Genomic DNA, 25,880 nt, shown 5'->3' with positions numbered 1-25,880 from the left:
GCAAAAGGCAGACAATAATTCTGGAGTGAAGACCAAAGTGGGGATGCAGGTGAGGGAGATGGCTGCTACGGAGGCATTCTCTCCAATTCTGCTGGTAGTAGGGAAAAAAAGCTGTGACATCATGGGAGGCCTTTCAAGAAGTAAGTTGGGGCTGTGAGACCACCAGGGTAGGTCAGACTGCTCTGGGTGGCAGGAATGTGTGTATGGGCTCTATGGAAGAGGGAGAAGTTCCATACAAAGGCCACTCACCATTCAGCTGTCTAAAGTCATCAAGCCCTGCTTAAAGTGTGCCCGATGGCATACACTGGACAGCTACATGGGGCCCCACAGCAAGATGTAAAAGCAGCACCCCCTCTGCCCAGGTGAGAACTGGGAGGCCAAACTCTGTCAGTGTTGACAGACCCAGTTCTGGAGAATGAAAGTGGAAAGTCTGTGGGCTCTGAGTCACCCCACCCCTCTGCCCAACCCCCACACACCAGCAGGCCAAGGATGCCTTTCAAGGGAGACGGGAGACAGATGTCAAAAGCCCATGGGAAGGAGGTAGTGGTGTTGGTTGGGCCAGGGATTGGATGACTTCCACCATTTTACATATTTCTAGCTGATCTGGGAATGGAGGGGGAGGAAAAGGAAACTGGGGAGAGAAAAGAGGCTTGCCACCACCTCACAGTCAACTTAAAGGGGTGACCCTGTGCCCCAGCAGAGCTCTGCGATGGACTAGTACCACCACTGTGGGACCTTGGACAAATCACTTACTCTCTCTGAACCTTACTGTCCCCCTTGGTATATTTGGGAGAAAAATGGTCTACCTATACCTCACAGTGTTGCCAGGACACCTGAGAGAGCATATGTCCCTTCCCCCAGGTGCTGACGAGGCTGTGACTTGGCACTGTGGTACTCAGGTGTGGAAGCAGCTCGGTCTGGAGCAGTGTTTCCAGCCCTGTGCCATGGAGTTTAAGGCCACGGCAGAGATCTGAGGCCACAGGGAAGAACGAAGGACTGGAAGGCCCTCCACATCACTCCTCCCCTACACCAGCACAGCCAATTCTGTTAAGATTGGAGGTTCCGTGGAGGATTTCAATTGCAAAAAAAGAGCTCTGCTGCTAAACAAGTCTGAAAACAACAAATTAGAGGAAGTGACATGGAACCACATGCGATTTGGTAGTGAGAGGAGAACATAGAACACACTTTCTGTAATGCGCCACGAGCCTGATCCTTCTCACATCTCATTTAATCCTCACAACTGCCCTTGTTGTGCCATTATCCTCAATTTGCAGATGAGTACACTTGACTCTGGAACGAATAAAGACCTGGCCCAAGGTCACACAGCTAGAAAAGTGGCAGAGCTGGCTCAGCACACCCAGGTGTGATCTGCAGTTCCTAGGTCTTTCAATCTTGTTTGACGATCACTTCTTGACCACTGACTGTGAAGCACTGGGCTGGGCTCTGCAGAATTCAGCTGTGCATGAGAAGTCTGTTGGGGGAGACTAACATGCAAACATGCTGTTGAATTCTGAGTGACAGTGACAAGAGCTACAGGGAAGCACAAGATGCTCTGGGAACCCAGACTGGGCCATCAGGGGTGCTTCCCAAAGGAGGGAGTATCTCACTGGGTCCTGAAAGGTGACTGGGATAATCCTGGAAAGTGAGACTAGCACCTTTTCAGCAGCAGAAGGAGCAAGTGTAAAGACTGGGGAATGGGCCCATATAATCTTTAGGGAATGCAAACTTGCACAGGGAGAGCTGGATCCCAGGTTTCTTTTAGGAATGAGGGGTGGGAAGGCCAGCAGGGAGAGAGATGGAGTGGGCAAACTAAGCAGGGGCTGAAAAGCCCTGCAGGCCAAGCTCAAGTCTGGGTTTGACAGTGAGGGCAATGTGTGGCCACTGAAGGCTTTTACAGTTGCAGCAGTAGGGTGGAGGGAAGTGGGTGGTTTGAGCTTTTGGGAGGTCACAGGGCCAGGACTCGGTGACAGGTGAGAAAAATGGGATGAGTCACAAAAGCAACACTGATGCCTACTGGTGCCGCTGCCGTTTCCCTGACCAAGTGCGTTCACTCTGTTGAGCCTTTCTGTGCATCACTGTTTCATTCCTTGCAACCATCTGAGTTAGGCTCTACTGTTATTCTCATGTTGTGGATGAAGAAACTGAGGCTTAGAGGTGAAGTGATTTGCCCAAGGTCATCCAGCAAGTGTGGTAGAGCCAGGTTTCAAACTCAGGTCCGATTCCAAGGCCCGGTGCTCTCGATCACCACGATGCATTCCTCCCAGAATGGCACCCTGGATTCTGGTTCGGGCCACTGGGTGGATGGTGGTGCCATTAACTGGACAGACAACAGAGAAGTAAGAGCAGGCCTCCTTGGAGAGAGAGAACAAGCTCAGTGTTGGATGTGCTCAGTCTGAGTACCAGTAGGACATTTGGGAGGAGGTGCTCAGTAGCTGGACAGCAGAAGCTGTCAATGTGAAGTGTGGGGAGGAAAAGGTAGACATAGTGAACCAGGAACAACACTGTCTAGAGAGCTTTACTTTGCCAGGGAGAGGGCCTTGAGGGGGAGGGTCAGAGAAAGGAAGAAGAGTCCAAGAAGGAGACAGAAGAGAGGTCAGAAAAGGTGAGAAATGTGGAGGACACAGTATTCCCGCTGTTCTTCCACTGCCCCCACCTGGCTGAGGACAGAGGAGCCAAAGAAACCATATTTGAAAAGGACAACCAATACAAAAGGTAAGATGTTGCCTAGTGGACAAAGAAGATGGGACAGGAGAGTATGACTTAACAAAGATGTCATTGGTGGTTCTGTGGAGGGGAGGGAGAGGAAAACGATTTGCAATGAACTGACTGGAAAGCCAGTTAATGCACACAACATTTTTCAAGAAATTTAGCTGTGATGGGAGTAAAGAGTTGAGATGAGTGAGAGAGAGAGGCCGTACACTCAGGACACAGTGACATGCTGATGGGAGCCAGCCCAGGAAGCCGAGGTCAGATGGAGGTGGCAGGAAAGGACGGCATGGCCTTAGGCAGAAGGGGTAACTCTTCTCTCATGACTAGAAGAGAGTCTGCAGGTAGAGTGGTAAGATGTTTGAGAGAGTGCCTGTCCACTGGCTTTTTCCTTGTTGAAACAGGAAGTGAGGTCATCTAACAAGAAAAGTGTGGTGGGGAATGCCTGGAGGTTTGAGAAGAATTTGGAGGTCTGACAAAGGGGCTATGGTGAACAGAAGTGATGAAGAACAAGTAGACTAGGGGCTACCTGAGGCCTGCTAGGCAATGTGAGGGCTCAGGCAAGTGGGAGACCATGTGTCCTGGGTACCACAGACAGATGGGATCGAGCACTTTCCTTGAGGTGTAAAAGGGGGGAGGGAAGGGTCAAACTGAGGGCTACGAGTTTTTGAGTGGGTGTAATGTAAGGGCCACAGGGCCAGGAATTGAGAGTACTGGTAAGACAGTGAGTGAATGATGGTCAGAGAATCTCTATGGCCTTGGAAGTGGAGAAAGGGGCAGGTGACAGCCTTCAGTGGATGAAGAGGAGTGGCCGGGAGATAACAGAATCAGGATCAGTTTCAAAGGAGCAGGGGTTAGTACATGAGAGACAGTCATGGTCTGCAAGTGGTATAAGGGAGTGGAAAGATACTCAGCTTTATTGGTCTCCTGAGATGGGAGAGAATGAGCAGTCTCCACTGGATGGCTCCCAGGGGAAGCTGTATTTTTGGTGGACAGCCAGATCATGGTTAAGTTTGAGAGGTAGGAGAAGGACAACAGAGAGGAGGCTGAAGCATAAACAGATACTGACCATGACTGCCTATCACATGACCTTGCAATTGCCTGGTGCCTTGCTGTACTCTGGTCTCTAGACTGGACTGGATAGGCAGAAGCTGTGCAGTAAGGTTCTGAATGAGTGAGTAGTGTGATAAATGGCAGTTGAGAGAGATGTGCAAGGTAGAGTGGCAGTACAGTAGAAGGAGCTACCTGAGGAAGTCTGAGCTTGGAAGGAAGTTGCCAGGAGGAAAAGGAGGGGAGAGAAGAGTGTTACCAGCATTACCATCAAAGGGTTAGGGCTGTGTGGGCAGAGATTTATGGAAAGTGTAACAGGCCTAGGAACTTCAAAGTGTGCTTGCTTGCTAGGACCTAACTGGGAACCACTGCCTTAAAAAGCCAAGGAAGGCTAGAGACCACTGTTGCCCACTGGACACTTCTGGTCAGCCAACACTGAATGGGAGAAAGTGCTGACCATTTTCTGAAGGCAGTGGTGGAACCCCTTGGCTTACTACTTCAGGCTGCAGGGAAAGGTTCCTGGTTTGTCCTTTGGGGTGGAAAAAGATGTAGAATTGCTGCTGCTTTCCAGAGCACCAGGGCTGTTTGACCACCCAGGACCTGGCGCTAGCTGTCTGTCAAACCCAAATCTTCGCCTGCTGGGCTCCTGAGTGTGGCACTGTGCAGATGCAGCTGGGGGCAGGCAGGTGAAGAGGTAATGAGGTGGCAGGGGACGAGCCGCCCAGCCCTGGGCTTGCTTGGGAGCAGGGCTATCCAGGAATAGCTCACTGGGTTCTTTCCTCAGCCCTCTGAGGAGCTCACTCAGCCCATGGGCTGGGTCATTCCCATGGCTTCAATTATATCTCCAAGCTGGCAACTCCCACCCCACACCTCCATCTCCACCTTGATGTCTCCTGAGAATCTCTGAGCCAATGTGCCCCAATTGAATTCCATCTTCTGCCAATGCCATCCTTGATTGGCGAATAGCACACCATCCTGCCAGTCACCCAAGCAAACACCTGGAAGACATCCCTGACTCCTTCATCTCTGTTCCATAATCAGATCACCAGAGCAGTCATGTCTGCTTCCCTTGCTCCAGACCCACCATCCATCAGCTTTCCCTGGGCCTCCGTATTCCTTCCCAGAATGTCACCCCTCCAAGTTACCTTCCATATTGCCAAATAGTCATGGTAGAATACAGATTTGACCAAGTGAATCCTTTGATAAAAGCCCTGCAGTGACGTCCCCTCAGCTATGGGATCAAGTCAGAACTATTCAGCTGGACCTATGAGACCCTTTCTCATCTCTACTAGCTGTCCTGTCTCTCTTCTATTTGAGCTTTGGCTACCCCAAACTGCTGTGCTTGTGCTATGCCTGCTGCCAGAACAACTCTCCAGATGAACCTAACTCACAACTCACTCCCTACAACTCAACTCTGAAGTCAGCCTCTTGGTAAGCCATTTCCAGCATTCCCTGGCAGGATGGGGGGCTTCCCTCATGCCAGGGCTTGACACCTGCTAATGTGCTCGTCCAGTTTTATGTCAGTCTCTCCACTGGACTGAGCTTCTCCAGGGTGAGAACTGTGTCATGCTTTGGCTCCCGGTACTTGCAGAAGTGTTTCCTGAATGAATACACAACTGACTGACCGAAGCAAGTCCTTTGCTTTGAGGAATCCAGCAAGCACTTCTGAGGCCAAGACTCGTCTCTCCTCCAATCCCTGGCCCCAGGCTCTCTGACCCTGACGCCTCCCAAACTCATTCAGACCTTCCCATAGCAGTGAGCTGTGCCAAGGTTTCTGGCAGCCAGCACCATCTATGCCCCAAAAGTCCTGGGGGTAGGGGCAAAGGATTCCTCAAGGAGGAGAGGCGGTAGAGCTAGGCTCCCCCCCCACACCCACCTTCTTTTTCAGCTTGTGCCGGGCCCGCTTGGCGGCCCTGGCGCTGTTGGGGACTTTGGGCTCCGTGCTGTTGATGAATTCCAGCAGCTCATCCACATCTCGGTGGTCCACGGCGGGCTCCCCAGGGATCCCGCCCAGGGCGCCCCCCTTCATGGGCGGCTCCTCTTTCCGCCTGGTCAGCCTCGAGCGGAGCTTCTCCCGGATCTCTGTATAATTCCGACTCGTCGGGGCAGCGGGTGGCTGGGGGAGGGGGAGGTGCTGACGTTACACCCTGGGCCTGGGAAGCCCGGAGCACTCCCACCCGCTGGCACCGAATGTGTGGCAAGAAGCGAGACAACTGTTCTTTCTACCATAGCCACAAAGGCCAAGTGGCTTCAGCCTTGGCCAGGCTCAGAGCTGAGGCAGCAGTGGGCGGAGTGGGAGGTACGTAACAGCATTCTGAGCACACTGACTTGGGAGCCAGGAAAGCAGATTTGAGCCCGGGCTTTGTCACTTGCAAGCTGTATGACCTTGGGCAGGTCACTGAGTCTTGTGTGCCTCGATTTTGTCATCTCTAAAATGAGAATAAAACCCCCTGGCTTAAAAGTGACTAACAGTGTAATTACTTTCACCAGTTCTGTCCTCAACTGCTCTACCCTAGTCAGCGGCCCTTTCCTCTTCACCCTATGAGACTTCTGAGCTGCCTTCGCCCTCTGTCTGGAGACAGCATGTACTCTGCCCTGAGCCTCCTGCCTGGTGCCGTCTGTGCTCATGGCCTGTCCCTTGCTAGCTCTCACGCTTGGGGGACTGAGAGCCTTTGCTTCCATTCTGCCTTCATCACACACAAGTGTTCGCTTCTCTGTGATTATACATATATGCATGCTCATCAGAATCACAGCTTTGTCTCTGCCATTTCCTTTCCTTTTGCCTAAGAAAAAAAAGTCAATCTTAAGAGAAACCATGAGAAAGCAAAGGTAGCAAAGTGTTTAAAAATCCCTGCCTCACAAATGTGCTGTAAGGATCAAGCTAGTGGACGCAGGTTGCGAGGACTCAGAGGGTACCAGTGTGGTTATTACCCCATGAGCAAGGGGGAGGCCTCTGGGGAGAGGAGTGCTCCTTGGTTCACCTTGACTGGCCCCCAGCCCTCTGGCCTGGGCAGGCTCACTCACCGCATTGTGGCCGAAGAACTCACAGTAGCAGCAGTCACAGAACTTTCCATCTCTCTGATGAGTGGAGGATGAGGTGCAGGAGCTGCGCTCTGAGCTGCTGTCCTCTTCCTCACCCAGGCCCTCATCTGCCTCGCAGGGCTGGGGCAGCTGGCAGGCCAGGCCACTGTGTGTAAACTTGTGCCCTTTGCACCCAGGATCCCTGCTGTTGGGGGAGAAAGATAAGCCCACAGGTGAGGGAAGGCATGACAGGAGCAAGCTGCAGCAGGAGCCTAGGGGAAGCATCCCCACCACTGCTGTCCTGACTACCCTTTGCCTGTCTCATCCCACACAAAGCCCAAGGCAGTCAACCCTATCAGTGCCTCTCACAAGAACAGGGCAAACACCCTGACTGTCCCTAAGGCCCAGCTCAATGGCATTATTCTGGAAAGGTAGGAACCTCATGCCTCCCGTGCCCACACCCACTGAGTAACCCTCCTGGACGCTGAAGGAGGGTCACATAGTATGTGTGTATATCTCTCTATCCTGTTGTATACCACACTTTACTGTGATGGTCTGTTTGCCCACCTGTCTTTCAGACCAGACTGTGCATTCCCTAAGGGCAAGGACTATGCCACTTCTATTTTTGGGTCCCAGTGTGCATGTGCAGCATAACAGTATACACAGTAGGTATTCAGTGTAGGTGTCTGAAAACAGATTAGAGGGCTGATGGCTTTCCTGGAGCATCCGAAGGAGGTCGACAAGGTCAATTTCCTTTCATCCTCTAAGGTCCTTAGACGGAGTCTGCCCCAGTGGGTGGAGCTGCCTTAGCCATGGGGCCTTAAAGTCAGGAAAGTAAATGTGCTTAGTGGGCTAGACTCTATGAGTTACTTTACTGTTTTGGCCTGGTACTCTGGTTAGCATATTATTTCTTTTTTTCCCTTTTATTTATTTATTTATTTAAATTCAACTTGCCAACGTGTAGTATAACACCCAGTGCTCATCACTGGGTGACAGGTATTAAGGAGGGCATGTGGTGAGATGAGCGCTGGGTGTAATACTGTATGTTAGCATATTATTTCTAAGTGTCTCCCACGTCCTGCAAAATAGATGTTGTTCTCTATTCCCATCCTGCAGCAGAAATAACTTAAGGGAGAGAGTGCTTAACTGCTTTGCCCAAGGAGTGGCTAGGACTCAGCCTGTGCCTGTGTGCAAAGCTCATGCTCTCCCATTGTACTGCTTTGCCTCTGGACTTTAGGAAGCACTGGGGATATCATGTAATATAGACTATTTTTCCAGGGTAAGAAAAAACCTAGGCCCACAAAATACCATAACTGGAGCCAGGAGAGCAAGAGCCCTGGGTTGACTATTAGAAGCTGGAATGCTTGGGGGCTGGGGACATGGAATGGGAGCCAGGAGAAAGGGCAGGATGAGGAGCAGTGAGGAGGTCTGGCTCCCAGGGTAGTCTGTTGAGCAAGGAGCAGAAATGGAGGGGCATGAACCATTATCAGTGGTACTCAGAGCAGCTTAATCCAAACTGACCATTCTTCACTCACATTAGCAAAATTAAAATACTTGAGTATTTTAATAGTGCTCCTGGGAATATGAAGAAACTAACACTCTAGTATTGGTGGTTACATCAATTTGGAGAGCCCTTTGGAAAGCAAATTTTCAATGTGTTAAGAATCCTTCTCAAAAAACATCCTCTCATTCCTTAAACTGAGAACGTTTTTCATTCTGAGGGATCTATTCCAAGGAGGAAAAACCCAAAGGGAAAAAGCTTTAGGCAAAAACATCTTTAGAGAGAATTTTTACACAATGTTAAAATACTGGAATGACTTCAATCATAAGTAACTGGAGAAGAGTGAATTACACTATGCAGAATATTCTCCAGCCTTCGGCTGAGGCCCAGAAGACCACACAGGAGCCAAACAATGAATGCTGAGTGAAACAGGACAATGAAAAACTGGAAACTTTATGGACACCACCACCATTGTGTGGGAAAGACCTGTAGGGAAAACTGCTAACAGTCTTAGTACTGGAGTGGTGGGATTTTAGAATGACAAAATATAAATGCAGATTAAACACAGACTTGATTTATAGTACAAAAATACACATATTTATATTTATATTCCCCAAAGAATGTTATCTTCCATATATACATTAATATAAACTCTCTCAGTACTTAGAGTTACTTCAGGGAATCTTTAAGCCAATAATTCTGGACTTACATCAGATTTCGGTGTGAGGATGTTTACTACAGCCTTGTTCTTAATGGCCAAAAACTAAAAATCCCCAAATGTCCAGGGATAGGAGAATGATGAAATAAATTATACTAGAGGTATGTAAAACATTTTTGGTCACTTGAAAGTTTTTTGAAGAATTTTAACAGCAGGGGGAGGGTATGGGAGTGTCTGGGTGGCTCAGGGGTTGAGCATCTGCCTTTGGCTCAGGTGGTGATCCCAGGGTCCTGGGATCGAGTTCTGCATTGGGCTCCCCACAGGGAGCCTGCTTCTCCCTCTGCCGATGTCTCTGCCTCTCATGAGTAAATAAATAAAACCTTAAAAACAAATTTTAACTGGGAAAGTGATCTATAATGTTAAAAAATAACTATACAAGAATGTATAAACACGGACCTACTTTATATACAGAGACATCAGGAAGAAAATATACCACAGTGTTAGAAGTTTATCTTTAGGGGCACCTGGGTGGCTCAGTTGGCTAAACCTCTGACTCTTGATTTTGGCTCAGGTCATGATCTCAAGGTCATGAAATTGAGCCCTGCTTCATGCTCTGCACATATTGGGGAGCTTGCCTGGGGATTCTCTTTCTCCCTCTGCCCCTCATGCTGCTCATGTGGACATGCTCTCTCTCAAAATAAATAAATCTTAAAAAAAAGAAAAGTTTATCTTTAGGTTGTGAAGAAATTTTTCATTAGACATCTCTGAATTTTTCCAAGTTTTTTTTTTTAATTTTTTTAAAAATTTTTATTTATTTATGATAGTCACAGAGAGAGAGAGAGAGAGAGAGAGAGAGAGGCAGAGACATAGGCAGAGGGAGAAGCAGGCTCCATGCACCGGGAGCCTGATGTGGGACTCGATCCCGGGTCTCCAGGATCGCGCCCTGGGCCAAAGGCAGGCGCTAAACCGCTGCGCCACCCAGGGATCCCGCCGCTGCGCCACCCAGGGATCCCTTTTTCCAAGTTTTTAAAAAACAATAAACATCTACTTCTTTTATGATTGTAAAAACTATACAAAAGACATAGAGTCAGGATGCCTGGATGGCTCAGTGGTTGAGCGCCCACCTTCGGCCCAGGGCATGATACTGGAGTCCTGGGACTGAGACCCACACTGGGCTCCCTATGGGGACCCTGCCTCTCTCTCTCTCTCTTTCTGTCATGAATGAATAAATAGAATCTTTAAAACAAAAAACAAAAAAAGACATAAAGTCTACCTTTTTTATTTTCTAAGATTTATTTATCTATCTTAGAAAGAGTGTGAGTGGGGGAGGGGCAGAGGGAGAAAGAATCTCAAGCAGACTCTGCACTGAGCATGGAGCCTAATGTGGGGCTCCAACCCATAACCCTGAGATCATGACCCAAGTTGAAACCAAGAGTCAGACGCTCACCCGACTGAGCTACCCCAGTACCCAAGGAATCTACCTTTTAATTTCTACCCCAAAGGTATGCTTTGTAAAGCTTCTTAGGACTCAAAGTTGAAGTTAGCAGGGAGTTAGCCCTTCACACAGCTCACTTACCTGTGAGTGCTAGGGAGTTGTTGAGAGCTGGGAGGTGGGAGGAGAGGCCCACCACAGTGCCCACTGCAGTGCCCACTACAGGGGTGGCTGCACCCTGAGAATGGTGGAGGCATCTTCAGGAGCGGCATGCTGGTGGAGGGCAGGTGAGGGTTCTGACATGCCCCTGGGGTGTGGGGGGCGGCAGCAGCGGCAACTGGGCATTCTGAAGCCTGGGCAGGGAAAGGTGCTGCTGGGGTAGCAGGCAGCAGGTGTGGGTGGGGTGGTGAGCCAAAGGATCCGGGGTGAGATGGGATCAGTGACGCTGGCTGCGGGTGGTGGCCGGTGGGGCTGTTAGGTGGAGCAGTGAGGTCTGAGTGCCGGTGGTGCTCCGAGATAGAGAAAACCTCACCTGTGGATGGATGGGGAAGAAGGGGGTCAGAGTGAGAGCCAAGACCCTGGGAAGGAAAGCCCAAGGGCTCACTGCCACAACATCCTGCTTACTCTAACCACAGGGAACCTGTCTGGGGACAGCCTCTCAGCACATGTGAGCTTTTGGGAAAGTCTAGCAGTGCCTCAGGCTGGAGAGTTTTCCCTGCAGGGAGCAACTTGGCTGGACAGACTCAAGGTGCCAGATCTGAGAGAGGAGGCACCAGGAATGCCCACCCTATGGAAGACCACATCACCTTGGTTGTGGCACAAACAGGGGCTGTGTTTTCTGTCTCTTGGGGTCTCTCTAGGACTTATTGCTTGCAGGCATTCCTCAGGTACAGGAAAGGGTCTACAGAAGCCAGTGGAGCAGCAGGGCAAAGTTCTGCCTCTGGGCCTTGAGGACTGAGGCTGCCAGAGTATGCCAGACTCTGAGGTAACCCAGATTTCAGAGAAGTAGGAAAGGCTTTGACGATTATCTGGCTTATGCATCAGAATAAATGAACTTCTACTCAACTCTCACAATACTGGGAGCAGCACCCTTTTGGAGAACTCAGATCTCAATTTTGTTATTATTCTTATTTTAATTCCAGCATAGTTAACATATGGCATTACAGAAGTTTCAGGTCTTCAATTTAGAAAGAGACAGTAATGAATATGTCCACAATACTTCAAAGACCCAAGACTTTTTTTGTTGGGTCTCTAAGGGTTATCTCAAGGGTCTAAAGAAGGCTTACATAGCTGTGAACTTGGCTAATAATCCTGGCAGCCTGCACCGTCAACTTCTTGTGGATAGAAGTACAATGTTTTTATATTTGTCCTTTAGGTGGAGAACAGGAGGCTTAGGATGGCAAAAGCAGCTAGGTCCTCTGTGCAGTCCTCCCTGCAGATGTTAGGTGGCTAAAGTCCAAACTCCCTAAGGACACTCCCAGACTCCACTTTCTGTTCAGCCAGTGTTTACCATGTTCCCTCCTGCATCTGAAGGGAGCTATCAGAGCCAATGACAATATTTTTCAACTTCAGAGTTCTGGGGAAAGGACTGCCATGGAGACAGCCAAGGACTAGGTTACCCCCGCTTCCATCAGAACAGCTCCCCTTTTACTTATTTTAATAACTGACCTGATTTGTCTAGTGAGGTGGTTAGGGAAACATGGCTCTCTGCATTTATATGGCCTGGCTCTCTCCCGAGCTCAGAAACTCACCAGGGATGGTAGGAGGACTCCCGAGTGAGCTACCCGGCACAGCCCCACTGGAGTGCGGAGAGTTCCAGAGGCCCGAGAGCTTATGTGCTGACAGGAAGGAGCTGGGATCCCAGTCCCCTGAGTTCCCATGGCAGGAGGAGGAGGACGAGGACGATGAAGAGGAGGACGAAGAGGAATGAGAGTCACCCCCACAAGACTGTGATTTGCAGGATGTGTGTGACAAGGAGATCTGGAGAGAGGGGGGAAGAAAAGGCTCATGGTAAAACAGCAAACATCAGAGCCAACCCTCTGCTGCCTTAACTTACTCAGTAGCACCTCCTCCTCCAGGCCCTGTGCCATGGCCAAAGTATAATTCCCACAACTCCAGGTGCAAGGGCAGACATGAACCAGGCCTTTGCTGGGAGGAGCAGTGATGCTCCCAGTAAAGTGAAGTGTGTGGATACTGGTGAGAGTGACTCTGGTAGAGATACAGACTGCCCGTAAACTATGGGCCTTTGGGGAGTCCTGAGAGCTGCCAAGGAAAGGAAGGGTCAAGAGTCTTGAAGCTGACACAATCCTGGGGTATAAGAGGGGGACTAGAGGGGAATGAGAAACAAAGTCTGACTGTTGTAATTCAGGAGATGCCACTTAGATGGCTCTTGGGCATCTTGGAGGCCTTCTAACTTGAGGCCCACAATAGACCTTCAAACCAACCTTTGCCCTCTGCATCACACTGGTTGGCTTTCAAGCTGCCACAGAGCTGAAGGCAGCATGGTGATGTAGAAAACAGGCAGAATCTCCAGCAGCAGTACCTGCAAACAGGCCCTCACACTGCACAGGCTCTCCTCAGGGGCAACGGGGGGCTACCTGAAGCCTTTCTGTTCTTGCCCTGACTGTGAACCCAAGCCGCTACTTGCTGTGTGGATACAGCCCAAGCCCTTCAGGGTCTGGGTGCAGGGGCTGCCGGAGGAGAGCCGCCAGAGAGAACAGGGAAGGAACAGCTCAAGAGCCTGATGTCTCTGGGCAGGCAGCCCTTCTGCATTCAGCGACCCCCTTCTCAGCCGTTACCTACCGCCACTGCATGCTCTGGACCTGTCTGCCTTTCATCTTCCTCCATGCTCTTTCGGCAACTCTGGCAGACCCATAGAGGCATCTCGCCTAGGAGATTCTTGACAAGCTTTGGCATGAAGTCAGGGGGCAGCTTCTCACCCTGCAACACCAGTCCATTTTGGGAAGGGCCTTCTTCCCAGCCTTTGCGTTCCCGATGACATAGCAGGCAGCAAGTCTGCACAGACTGGGTGGAGGTGGGGGGAACCTGTCCAACAGACAGAAACAGGGTTTCCCAGGAAGGGAAAGGCTCTGCTTAGAAATGATAATAACAACACTAATAACTTCACTTATTATGTGCCAGGCACTGGGTTAGGCACTTTCTATACATAATTTTAGTCCTTGTAATAGCTCTGCAAACTAGGTGTTATTCTTATTTTATTTTTTAAGATGAAGAAACATTTCAAGAAGTACGTTGCCCAAGGTTACAGAGCTAGTGAGTGGCTAAATTAGGATATGAACCCTGGTTGACTGCAAAGCTCATGCTCAAATGCCAGGATATCTCCAAATCTTGAAGGTTAAAGAATGATCCTCTTCCTTCTCTGGTATGTCTGGGAGAGGCCACAATTCTTGGGCTCTCTGTATAGTCCACAGACCCTGGGGGTAGGAGAGACCCTTTCAGTTAATGTTGAGTTTGGGAGAACATATGGGTTTCCTGAAAGCTGCACAATTCCATTAAGAATGGATGTGCAGCAGCATTTTGGAGAAGGGGTTTGTAGAGCTAATCAGAAAGCATTAATTCAGTAGAAAACAGAGTTGGAGAGAAGGTAAAGCAGACCTTGGTGCTTCTGAGAGGTGGTGAGGTATGGTGAAAAAGAACCTGAGCTTTTGGAAGTCACCCTGACCCGCATTCTAATGGCTGCCTGAGCATACATTAGCTGGGTGACCTTGAGCAAGTTATTTGACTTTCTGAGCTCTTATTTCCTACCTACTTTGCAGAGTTGATGTGAGACTCAGTGCATAAACAGTGAAAGTGCCTAGCCCTGTGCATGCTCAAAGTATAGGCCCAATACACAGTAATTATTATTTGGACTTTTTTTTCTTGTAGGACAAATGACATAGAAGTATAAGTCTATAGATTTTTATGTCACATTGAGGGGTACTGATTGGGAGACTGATTTCATTTAATGACCCCAATTAGTGGCTTTCCTATATTCTGCAACTTTGGAAGGCAGCTATGCTCACCATTATACCACCAATGTCACTGCTTCCAGGACTATTCTGCAACTTTGTAGAACGCTCTCTGCAACTGGGGTTTGTTATGTCACTTTCTCTGGCCAATGAGATGTTAGCAAGTTTGCTGTCAGCATAAGCTTGAAAAGTATATATGCATTTCTACTTGCTTCTTTGCATGGCTGGGCTTGCTTGCTCTTGAACCTATGCCTACTATAAGAGCATGACCAGGCTAGCTGTTGGCAGGATGTGAGAAACATGTGGAGAAATCTGAGTTTTCCTCGCTGATTGGCCAGTGGATCAGATACATGAGTGAGTCCAGCCAAGCCAGCCCCATTGGCAGAAATACCCAGTCAACCCAGAAACTTGAGAAATAATAAATGGTGTTGTTTTTAGCCACTAAGTTTTGGGGGTGGTGTGTTACATGCAATAGTTATATTAACTGATAAACCTTCCAAACTTACCCACCACTAGGTAACAGGTAGTTTGCAGAGGCCTAAGCAAAGGAATAAGGGTATCATCCTCATCCTACCAAGAAAATAAATGCCATCATCTTTCTCGAATAAAATCACCTTCTCACAATATGGCATCAGGATATCCTTAAATCTGTAATGTTACAATTACACTGACCTGGGTCTCTGGTTTCTAGAAAAAGAAAGGAACCAAGTAATAGTGCTAGGAGCATAATGAAACATTTGGGGAAGAATAAGCACCTTTAGAAAGAGTACCAGAGAGAGAGAGAGAAATCTTATACGTGGAACTTATGTGAGATACTGCCTAAAAGGTTTCTGTCAAGGAACGTTTGAGTGGACAAGGCAGCTGCTTAACTGTAACTGTAAAAGGATATAGCTTCTAACCTACTGGTGGTATCTCATGGAAAGGAAGGGAGGTTGATGGAGAAGGAGGGTATTCAGAAAAGTTGAAGCAAAAGAGGCCTTTTTTTTTTTTTTTTTAAAGATTTTATTTATTCATGAGAGACACACAGAGAGACAGAAAGGCAGAGAGACACAGGCCAAGGGAGAAGCAGGCTCCATGTAGGGAGCCTGACGAGGGACTCAATCCCGGGTCTCCAGGATCAGGCCCTGGGCTGAAGGCAGCACTAAACCACTGAGCCACCTGGGCTGCCCAAAAGAGGCCTTTTTGAGAAGTCTTCCCAGGAAACTTTTCATAGCTATAAGGTACCATAGTAACTCCAGAGGGAGGAGGTAAGGCCAACACCCAAGCCTCTTTCCACTGATGGTGACCATATTCTTAAGAAAAACACTAGGACATGTAATTTTACTACAAGAGAGTTTCATTTCACTTGGGTACTAGGTTCTAAAGTTACTATATAAGAGAAAAATCTTGTGTAATAAAATTATTCTGAAATTCTTTGTATGGTCTGTGAAGTACTATAATATATAGTTTTGGCACAACCGAGATATCAAATGTATAACATATATGACAATGTTCAGTAAGTGGGTTTTTTTTCTTTTAAAAGCAAATATAGAATTATTTTAAGTTAAACGTATGATCAGTGTGATTGTACTTAGTGCCAAGGTACCTGTGTGGCACTGGGTACACTGGAAATAACGCTGGCTTTGCCACTAATCTTGGGCCTCCACCACTTACTGGCTGTAGGATGTTGGGCCAGTTCTATTCTAGTCTCTGTCTCTTCATCTGTAAAATGGGATTAAGTCCTAACTTGTAGGGTTGGCTGTGAACATTAAATGGACAAAACACCTAGAACAGTGCCAGGCCCAAAATAAGTTGCTCAACATACAGTACTAATTATGAACATGAAGGGAGTGATAGGAAACAACATTTAAAATCAGGACTAGGCTTGAAAACTATAGAAAATACGGTCACTATATTTTATAATACAGGCATTTTTCACATGCAATGAATTTAAGGTGACTTTTAGATAACTTAATCTCTGCCCACTACCCCATGAAATCATTCTTTAAGTTCCCCAAATATTCTTTGTACTCTCCTACTCCTACCTCATGCCTTTGCTAAAGGGGATCCTCTGTTTCAAATCCCCTTCCTTCCCAAGTTTACCAGTAAGTAACTAGGCAAGGCTTAAATACAACTTCATCCAAGCTTTCCCAGAGAGTCTCTCTTGTAATTCACCTCTCCTGCCCATATCTCCATAGCATATTATGCCTTGGTTATAGCATCTGTGCCTTCCACTTTATTTATTTATGTGCATTTCCTGTCCCTCTACTAGGTTGTGTTCCTAGAGGGCAAGGATCAGGTCTGATTCTTTTTTTTTTTTAAGATCTTATTTATTTATTCATGAGAGACACACACACAGAGAGAGGCAGAAACACAGACAGAGGGAGAAGCAGGCTTCATGCAGGGAGCCTGATGTGGGTCTTGATCCCGGGACTCCAGGATCACGCCTTGGGCTGAAGGCAGGCGCTAAACCGCTGAGCCACCCAGGGATCCCCAATCAGGTCTGATACTTGTCTGGATCTCTAACAGTGTAGCACAGGGCATGGGCTCAGCTGGGCACATAGTGGCTAAATCAGATTTGTTAAGTATCACTATGGCAATACAGCTTAGTGAGACATTGCTTAAAATTTTGAAATTTTGCTTCTCACAGGGAAAGGCCATCTCCTTCCCCTAGACCTTCACTCAAATGGTTCTAATCTCAAGTATGAAAAGTGGAAGATCGCATTCCTTGGGGATTACAATGAGATGGCCTCATTCACAGAAATAATGTGGTTTTTCCTAGAGCCAAACTGGCCCACATAATAAATTTTAGCCATCAACAAAAGTGAATTTACAGGACAGGCTATCTTTCCAGTTAAAGGAAGAAAACATAGGGCTTGGCAAGCTAATTAGGTCCTAACTGAAGCAGGGATGACACCACCTATACTGCATTCGGTTGCCCAGAGAATTAAGTGACATCAGTGATGCAAAACTTAGCCCCAAGTGTTCCATGCAGTAGACACTCAAATCTATTACCTAGGCCCTTTCGCTGTTCTGTTCTTAATAAAGCTACATTGGAACCTAATTATCCACTGTCCTGAGTTTGGTATACTTAAGTTTTTCTTTCTGGGCCAGGCAATTATTGGGGCTCCCCCTTAATGCTGTTTTAACTCTTAGCCTTGGGTCTGACCCCGAATACAATGTCTGGTGGGGCACTTTTTTCTCTGACATTTTCATTACTACTGCCAGGAGACAGTGAAAATCCCAAGCCCTGGAGATGTTATATTTAGTCAATACTATCATTGTTTCTGTAAATTTTTGCTTTGGTAGAGAAAAGCTCCTGGTTCAGAATTCCTTTTGACTGCAATCTCCTGCCATTTTTCAAATTCCTGGCAATCATGACCCCTTATGTCCCTTAGTCAACTCAGGCTTTCAACTAGCTGTTCTCAAGCTGCATCAGGCATAATATTTCCACACGAGATCATGAACAATAAATGTTTATCAAATGAGTGAAAACAACCATTTTTCTTAACACAAAGGCTAGGGAACTGGTCCTTAAACCCAGCAGCCCTGGGCAACAATCATTCCTTCTCACTTCAGTTTAAATTTCAGAGCCTCTCCAGATAAAGGTCTAGTCCTAGGTAAAAGATGGAGGAAGAGCAAGGAAAGGTTCTAGGAGTTTTTTTAAGATTTGGGATCTGCTCAAAAAAAGTTCCAAGATTAAATTCTGCTTCACTCTAGGCAAAATCAGCATCTCTGGAGAGTGTGAAGTTACTCACACAGGGGATCCAAGTTTTAGCATGCATATCTATCTCCAGGGCAGTCAAGAACTCTAGACTGTGGCCACTCCCAGCCCAGGGGGCTGGTGTGTGCAGTCATTAAAATCATTCTCTCTGCTCTCTTGCCTGACCAGGCCCAAGACTTTTCTGTCTTGGCCTGAGAAACATTATGCTAGGGTATTCTAGATTTTCCTGGATAAGAATAGTTAAAATCAAAGGAAAAGAAAGCCAGTTTTTCTCATGAACATCATTTTTACTTGAAAGAATGACAAACTACTTATTCAGACTTGGAAACTGCCATTTTCCCAAAAAATGAACAAAATGAGCTTGTCACTTCAAGGAAAACAACTTTTTGTTTGTGGCCAATGACAAAATTCAAGCTTTGAGGCAAAAATCAGAACTCTGGAAATTTGGAATTTAGAATTTTGTATCCACCATCACGAACTTCCCAATACTTAAAAGACTTTTCTGGCGAAAATAGTGGTGATAGTAACACATGTAGTCTTTTGATTACATTATCTGTTTGGGGCTGATTTTTTTTTTAAGATTTTATTTATTTATTCATAGAGAGAGAGAGAGAGAGAGAGAGGCAGAGACGCAGGCAGAGGGAGAAGCAGGCATCATACAGAGAGCCTGACGTGGGACTCGATCCAGGGTCCCCAGGATCACGCCCTGGGCTGCAGGCGGTGCTAAACCGCTGCACCACTGGGGCTGCCCTGGGGCTGGATTTTTAAAATATGCTTCAATGTAGTGCAACCGATGGGATACAGAAACATATATGAGCATCCCGTTTTTTGTTTTTTTTTTTTAATTAAGCCAGACAAAGAAATTTGTGAAAATAAAAATGAGACCATTTTTCTATTTTTTTGGAAAATGTATTTTTCATTAAAATTGTTTATGTTAACATGATAAGCTTAATATTATTAAATGAATTAGTAACAAAATATTTTTAAGCTTTCTCAGTTTTAATATTTAATTTGGTAAATATAAATAGATGAAACCAAAAACGGAAAGCTCTTTTGGGTCCTCAATAATTTTGAGGAGTATAAAAGGGTCCTAAGACTAAACACTGAGAAATGCTAACGTAAAGCCTCTATTGGTGCCTGTCATCTGGTGGGTGTACAATAAGCAAAGTGATTATTAACAATGATACAGTTCATGGCATATCTGGATAGCTTTTGGGGCATGAATAAATTTTCCACCTCACCACAATTTGGTAATTGCTCGGGAATAATCAAGGTCACCAGACCAGGCAGCTTTCAAGGTCTGCTTTGAAGCTGGATCTAATATCCAGCACTAAACCTGCTCTGATTCCTCTTATGGATTCCTTTTAATCCCAAGAGTTTGTGTATGCTTGTAGAGGATTCCCCCAAGAGATATGTTGTATCTAACCAGTGGCCCTTCAGTAGCTTCCAAATCCTATTCTGAAATGACCCCATTAGAGTACCCTATTCTCAAGGCACCCAACCCCTGTGACCAAGGCAGAATGAGGGCAATAGAAACAGTTAAAATTCCCTTCCAGAGGCCAAAAAAAAAAAAAAAAAAAGAAAAAAGAAAAAAGATTAATCCCTAGTTTAGCAAAACTCATCAGCCCAGTCACTACCACTTATTCTTCCATTCACTTCATTCAATGAACATGCTCAGAGCCCATTCTCATTGTATTAAGTGCTGGGAAACACCAAATGATATAGAATCCCTGCCTCAAGAACACATGCTTAAACAAGGCAGGTTCATGCATGAGGCTGTCAATGCTCCCAAACTCCTAGATGCCTCATACTCATTTTGGAGAATTGGGCAGGAACACAAATTAAAAAAACACACAGTTAAAGTTAATGTGACAAAATAATGTACACATTCAACCAACCAACCAACCAACCAACCAACCAACCAACCAACCAACCAACCAGGACCCTGGGCTTCTCTACTTCATGTAAGCTTATTTAATGTGCTTTCTCATGTACTTATCCAGTTTGAGGATCTCCTTCCTTTAGGTCCTCTTTCCTACTTTGGTCTCTCTTTAATTTCCTGGCTCCTTTCTGGTTAAGCTCACTACCATGGCACCTCTGGCCCCTGAGTTTCATGATTTGGCCTCAGTTGACCTCTCATGCTTCATTTCTGTGCTTAATACCTGACAATCTTAGGTTCTATTAGTACTGCTTCTTTAATACACCTTGCCCTGGAAACCTGAGCATCTCAGTTCTACTCAGCAAGTTTGCACTCATGCCCTAAGATCTTGGTCAAAGGTTAATACAGCTTTTGCTGGACCACGCTAAGTAGAACTAATTCTTTTTTTTTTAATTTTTTTTTTTAAATTTTCATTTATTTATGATAGTCACAGAGAGAGAGAGAGGCAGAGACACAGGCAGAGGGAGAAGCAGGCTCCATGCACCGGGAGCCTGACGTGGGATTCGATCCCGGGTCTCCAGGATCGCGCCCTGGGCCAAAGGCAGGCGCCAAACCACTGCGCCACCCAGGGATCCCTAAGTAGAACTAATTCTTTCTGCCCCAAGTCCCTGGTGGAATGACAACTCTTTGGAGGCAGGGAGTGCATCTTAGTCATTTAAGTGTGCCCAGGAACCTAGGCTTGGCTTGGATCTGACACATAGCAGACATTCATTGAATACATGAATAAATGCCTAAAGCCCACCTGGCTCCATTTCAGTTGTTCTACACAAAGGATAGAATCTAAAGACACAGATGAACTAGCCCTTTCCTGGATATGCTATGCTAAAGGCATAGCTCTGTCACTTTGGGTCGCTGATGAAAGGGTATCAGTGCTAAGAATCTCAGACCACTCTAATGCTGGCAATCAGAGCTATAGTTAATTCTTAAAGAGGTGATAGTGCCTCAGTGCCCTGGAGCTTTCACCCAAAATTCCCACTCCGGCTGTTGGCTCAGTTCCTTCCTGAAAGAACAGCTGTTTTACACTAGCTGGTTTACGGAGAATCCACTCTGATTGTACAAGCTCAGTCAAGGATAAGGCAGAGAGTCTCTGACCCCAGTAGCCTTCCACCCTAAGGCTAGCTCATCTGTTGAACCTGCAGCCTGGGTACAATCATCCACAGGAAGGCCTATTATTAACCTAGAACTTCAGGCAAATCATATTACCTATTCTGTCACCCCAGCACAGAGATCTCATGGGTAGAAGAGTATAAACTTTGGAGACAGACTGTTCTGAGTTCAAATCCCAGTTCTGCCATTTCAGTATGATCTTGGATTATTACTCAATTTCTTTGAGCCTCAATTTGCTCTTTTATGAAATGAGAATAAAACCATACTTCACAGAGTTGTGAGGACAGAAGGAAATAAATTATATAAAGTACCTGGCCTGGGCCTGGCACACAGTAGGTGCTCAATACCCGTTAGTTTCTTTCCTCTTCTGTCCTGGAAGAAATGACAGGGAAACTTACTAAGTGAGACTTGCCCAATCCAAAGTTATTACTTGAAGCACGGGACAGAGAACTAGACAGGTGACCTTCAAGGCCCCTTTGTATGCCCCCCCATCCACAATCTCTGGCTACCACTTCCTAGTAAGACCCTTTAGTGTTTCGGGACCCTGGTTTCTGCCTTAGATTCCCTATATCACTTTTTCAGAGTAGATGAAGAGATCTATTCATTTCAGAATGGAGGGGGAATCACAAAGGGAGCTGGAGAGCTGAGAGCCCTGAGGAGGGACTGAAGGGAGATGGCCTAGGACTGCAGCATGTTCATCCACATACAGGTTGAAGGATGAGGGTAGGACCATGGGCACAGAATCAAAAGGTACAAACATGGGGCCTTTTCTGGGATGCAAGATCTCTTCTCTTTAGTCCTTTTCTGCTCTGCACATTCCACTCCTTTCCCTAATATCCGTTTCTTTCCCCAAATTCATAAAGCACTCACACCTGCTCTCATGCTGTTCTCACTGCCTCTTCCTTTTTAGGCAATCTGGGTATTACATTCTCCTAAGTCCATAGGCAGAACTAACTATGCTGTGCTCTGGGATGCCCTAATACTTATCATGTATCCGTTTTTGAAATCTGTCTTCTCTATAACACTGAGAATGCTGGAAGCAGGACCTGTGTCCCATGACTCACTGCATCCCAATCATTCAGCACCAAGTGGATATTGGGAAACGTTTGGATACACAATGTTTAGCAGTTGGAGAATATTATTAACAGGGCAACAACTGGAGAAGTCTGTTTTTTGTTTTTAAAACTAAAGATGTTTCTTTCTATTCCTGCTTATGGAAAAGCTCCCCTCTCTGGGAAGTCCATTCTTTGAAGAATATACTAGGCTTCCACAAAGCTCTCCATGCGACCCTCAACTCAGCAGTTCACAGACCCAACCATGCAACAGAACCACCTGGGGCAGTTTTACAACCATACATTCCTGGGCTCCAGACCTAGAGACTGATTCTGTAGGTATGGGACAGGGTCCAGCAATACAGGGGATCTGATTAGTTAGGCTGGGCTGAGGGAGAGGTAGAATCAAGTAATCACAGCTACTTCTTCCACTGAGATTGCTTCCTCTCATGTTATCAGAGAATTTACCCAAAAACAACATGTTCACATTCTTTTTTTTTTTTTTTAAAGATTTTATTTATTTATTCATGATAGTCACACACACACAGAGAGAGAGGCAGAGACACGGGCAGAGGGAGAATCAGGCTCCATGCAGGGAGCCCGACGTGGGATCCGATCCCAGGTCTCCAGGATCACGCCCCGGGCCAAAGGCAGGCGCTAAACTGCTGCGCCACCCAGGGATCCCCATGTTCACTTTCTTATTTAAGAGTTTTCATTGTGGGGCGCCTGGGTAGCATAGCTAGGTAAGTATCTGACTTTTGGTTTTGGCTCAGGTCATGATCTCAGGGTGCTGAGACTGAGCGCTGCTTTGCGCTCCATGCTCAACCGTGGAGTCTTTCTCTCTGTCCCTTCCGCTAGTGCTGTCTCTCTCTCTGAAAGAAATAAAGTCTAAAAAAGAAAAAAAAAAAAAGCTTTCATTGATTCTTCACTACCGACAGAATAAAGCCCAAACTTGGTGTGGCTTTCTAGAACCCTGCTAATCTCTCTTCAGCCTGATCTCATGCTACTCTGCCTGAGTTGGGCAGTTCTTGCCTCTGGGTCTCTATATTGCTTTTTTTTTTTTTTTTTTTTTAAGATTTTATTTATTTATTCATGAGAGAGAGAAAGAGAGAAGAGAGAGAGGCAGAGACATAGGCAGCAGGACAAGCAGGCTCCATGCAGGGAATCCGATGTGGGACTCGATCTGGGAATTCCAGGATTATACCCTGAGATGAAGGGAGACGCTCAACTGCTGAGCCACCCAGGTGTCCCATCTATATTGTTTTGTTTAGATATTTTCTCCCACCTTCTCCTTTAAAGGAACTTCTACTCAACCCTGAAGCATCAGTTCTGAGAAGTCTTCTATAGGCTATCATATCTGTGCATCTTCAATACCAAATATCTGTAATAATAATCGTGGCTACCACTTGGGCTAAGTGCTTGATATGCAGTACTTGCTACCCTAATCTGAGCCTGGCATCACCGTCATAGATGTGCGAAAACAAACTAAGAAGGCTAAAACTCTTCCAAAGGCTGCATACCAGGATCTAGGACTTGAATCTTAACTCAGAGTAAGTGATGTTCTTCTAGCCTAAGTACAAATAATATATACATGTGGGGCAGAGACTGATTAACCTCTGCATCCCCAGCTAGCCCAGGGCCTGGCACAGATCAGATGTCCATTAGTGTTTGTAGAATAAATTAATACCAGGTCAGGTGAGAGGGAGACTGGGTGTGGTGTGTGTATAATGGGCCTAAATGAATGAATACCAGCCTGGCCCAGCAGTAAAGGCTTCTAAGAACAAAGTGGAAAAAAATCTAACTTTTACTTCTTTTATTATAATTTGGTTTAACAGCCACTTATTGAGCACATAAGAACCATGCACAATAAATACCCCACAAATGAATTAAAACATAGCCACTGCTCTCAAAAATTCTAGGTTCAGTATATAAAGATGTCAGTATCTTAACAGTCCATCTAATATCAGATATTAAGTTTATAGCTGGGGGACATTTTAAGGAAATTAAAAATAAAAAATCTTAGCCTTTTAGCATTTCTACATAATGAATCTCTATTGGCTTACTGAGAAGAAACAGAGGTGGCAGAGATCTCCTGCTTGGTATCATTTCCTACTACTTGCAATGAAAGTGGTCAGGCTGGGTGGGCAGTGATTTTAAGGGGAAGTTCCCAGGTATAGGGACTACCTTATTCATCTCTGTGTCCAAAATAAAGGCCCTGGCACAGAGGTCGTAATGCTTACTGTGTGGATTAAACATAATGAAATGGTTTCAATAGACACTGACTGATCCTCTGCTCCAGCCTCTCAAGGGAGCAGGTTTAACTCTGAGCAGTGGGGAACCAGGTCTCTAGAGTCTCTTTAAGCTGGGCTGAGCAGGTCTTAGCGGATGCCGCAGAGAGATGAAAGATGAGAGATGGGAAAGGCAGGTTGAGCTCAACCAGCTCCAAATGCTGGTTTACAGTCTGGCAAATCTCCTGAGGGTTTACTGAGTGTGCACCTGGATTGCAGGCTCAGTGGTCCAAGAGCGACCAAAAGACAGCAGAACTGGCAGGTGAGAACACTCAGGCTTTGGATGGCCATCTGGCACAGTTCCCACTATCTCTGACTCCTGCTCTTGCCTGAGGAGCCTCGATGTACTCGGTGCTACGTGGGTTGCTCCACATTTTCTTATGATGTTGCTGACGAGGCTTAGAGAGAGGAAAAAACAGGCCCAGGGTCACAAAGCTAGAAAGAAACTGAACTTGGGAGTTCATCCCAAGTCTGGAATAACTAAACACTAAACAGTCTTATTTATCTGCTTTGTATGTTTTTTTCCTTTGCTAATAAGGCGGTAACTGTTTCAGTCTTATTTAGTAAATGAGGATTTGCATTTTAGTGAACAGATCAATAGAGTTTAGTGACCTGAAACAACTTAAGGACTTTTGGGCTAGCTCAAGGTTCTGCATTTAAATGCGAATGAGTTATGTAAATGAACAAAAGGGACTGGGATGGAACCAGAATGGTCAAACTTGAACTCAGAGGAATCATGGCTCTTCTAGCCTAACTACAATTACTGTATACACGTTCTCTGGACCGTGAGCCCTTTGTGGGCAGGGACCACATCGGATTCACTTCGCATTCCCAGCTAGCCCAGGGCCTGGCACAGATAAGGTGACCTTCATATCATGGGCAGACACTATTCAGACTGCACATTACTGCCTTGCAAAAATGTGGGCACAGTAACACCAAATTTTTAGTTTTAAGGTACAAATCCAGTTTGTGGGAATCTTTTGGTTTTTAAAAAATTGGCTCAAATCAAAACAAAAATAAGACAATGTGTGACTTGGTATGTTAGAATCTGTCTGTGTGGACTAGAAATGGTCCTATTTGCTGTCTTTTGCTTCAGTTTGGCATGCAACACTGAGTTTCACTTTATGTATTCACTCTGTGTACACAGAATTATAAGCAGCAGCGGGAGACAGAGATCCTCACCAAAGGCACACTGGTGGGCCAAACAAGGACCCCAACCCTTTCAGTGGGTGTGTTGTATCAGGGAGCAAAAGCTGCTTCTGGTATCCAGAAACCCCCACCCCAGTGAAGAAGTAGGATATAATCAGAAGGGAATTTGTCATTTATTTCACCTCTTTGTGGCTATAGTTAAAAAAAAAATTTAAAAAAGCTTTGTTAAATCCCATACAGTATACAAGAGTGTCCTTTTTTGGCACAGGGGGAGAGGGACACCTGAGATCTACAGTGGGAGTTATT

General features: G+C 46.3%; 1 protein-coding gene across 27 annotated transcripts in view; it reads right to left on the bottom strand.

The window, feature by feature from the left end:
- Positions 1–25,880, bottom strand: part of FAM193B (family with sequence similarity 193 member B) — a 33,237-nt gene that overhangs the window by 4,742 nt on the left and 2,615 nt on the right. For 12 of the 27 annotated variants that reach the window (XR_013378023.1, XR_013378024.1, XR_013378021.1 and 9 more), the window contains 6 exons: positions 24,634–24,823; positions 13,171–13,413; positions 12,120–12,348; positions 10,513–10,900; positions 6,781–6,982; positions 5,633–5,872 (listed from right to left, as the gene is read on the bottom strand). Coding sequence is in view for 19 of the 27 variants with exons in the window: in XM_077895320.1 (XP_077751446.1) it covers positions 5,633–5,872; positions 6,781–6,982; positions 10,513–10,900; positions 12,120–12,348; positions 13,171–13,413; positions 24,634–24,823 (1,492 nt within the window). In the remaining 8 variants the exon portion in view is untranslated. Of the gene's footprint in view, positions 1–5,632; positions 5,873–6,780; positions 6,983–10,512; positions 10,901–12,119; positions 12,349–13,170; positions 13,414–14,842; positions 14,867–21,396; positions 21,458–24,633; positions 24,824–25,880 lie in introns of those variants that run through there. The other 15 variants (XM_077895323.1, XM_077895333.1, XM_077895336.1 and 12 more) reach the window with 13 other exon arrangements.

This window comes from Canis aureus, chromosome 4 (assembly GCF_053574225.1).
Source record: "Canis aureus isolate CA01 chromosome 4, VMU_Caureus_v.1.0, whole genome shotgun sequence".
NCBI lineage: Eukaryota > Metazoa > Chordata > Mammalia > Carnivora > Canidae > Canis > Canis aureus.
The sequence above is the reverse complement of the archived record's forward strand: the minus strand, read 5'-3'. Positions and strand labels throughout refer to the sequence as shown.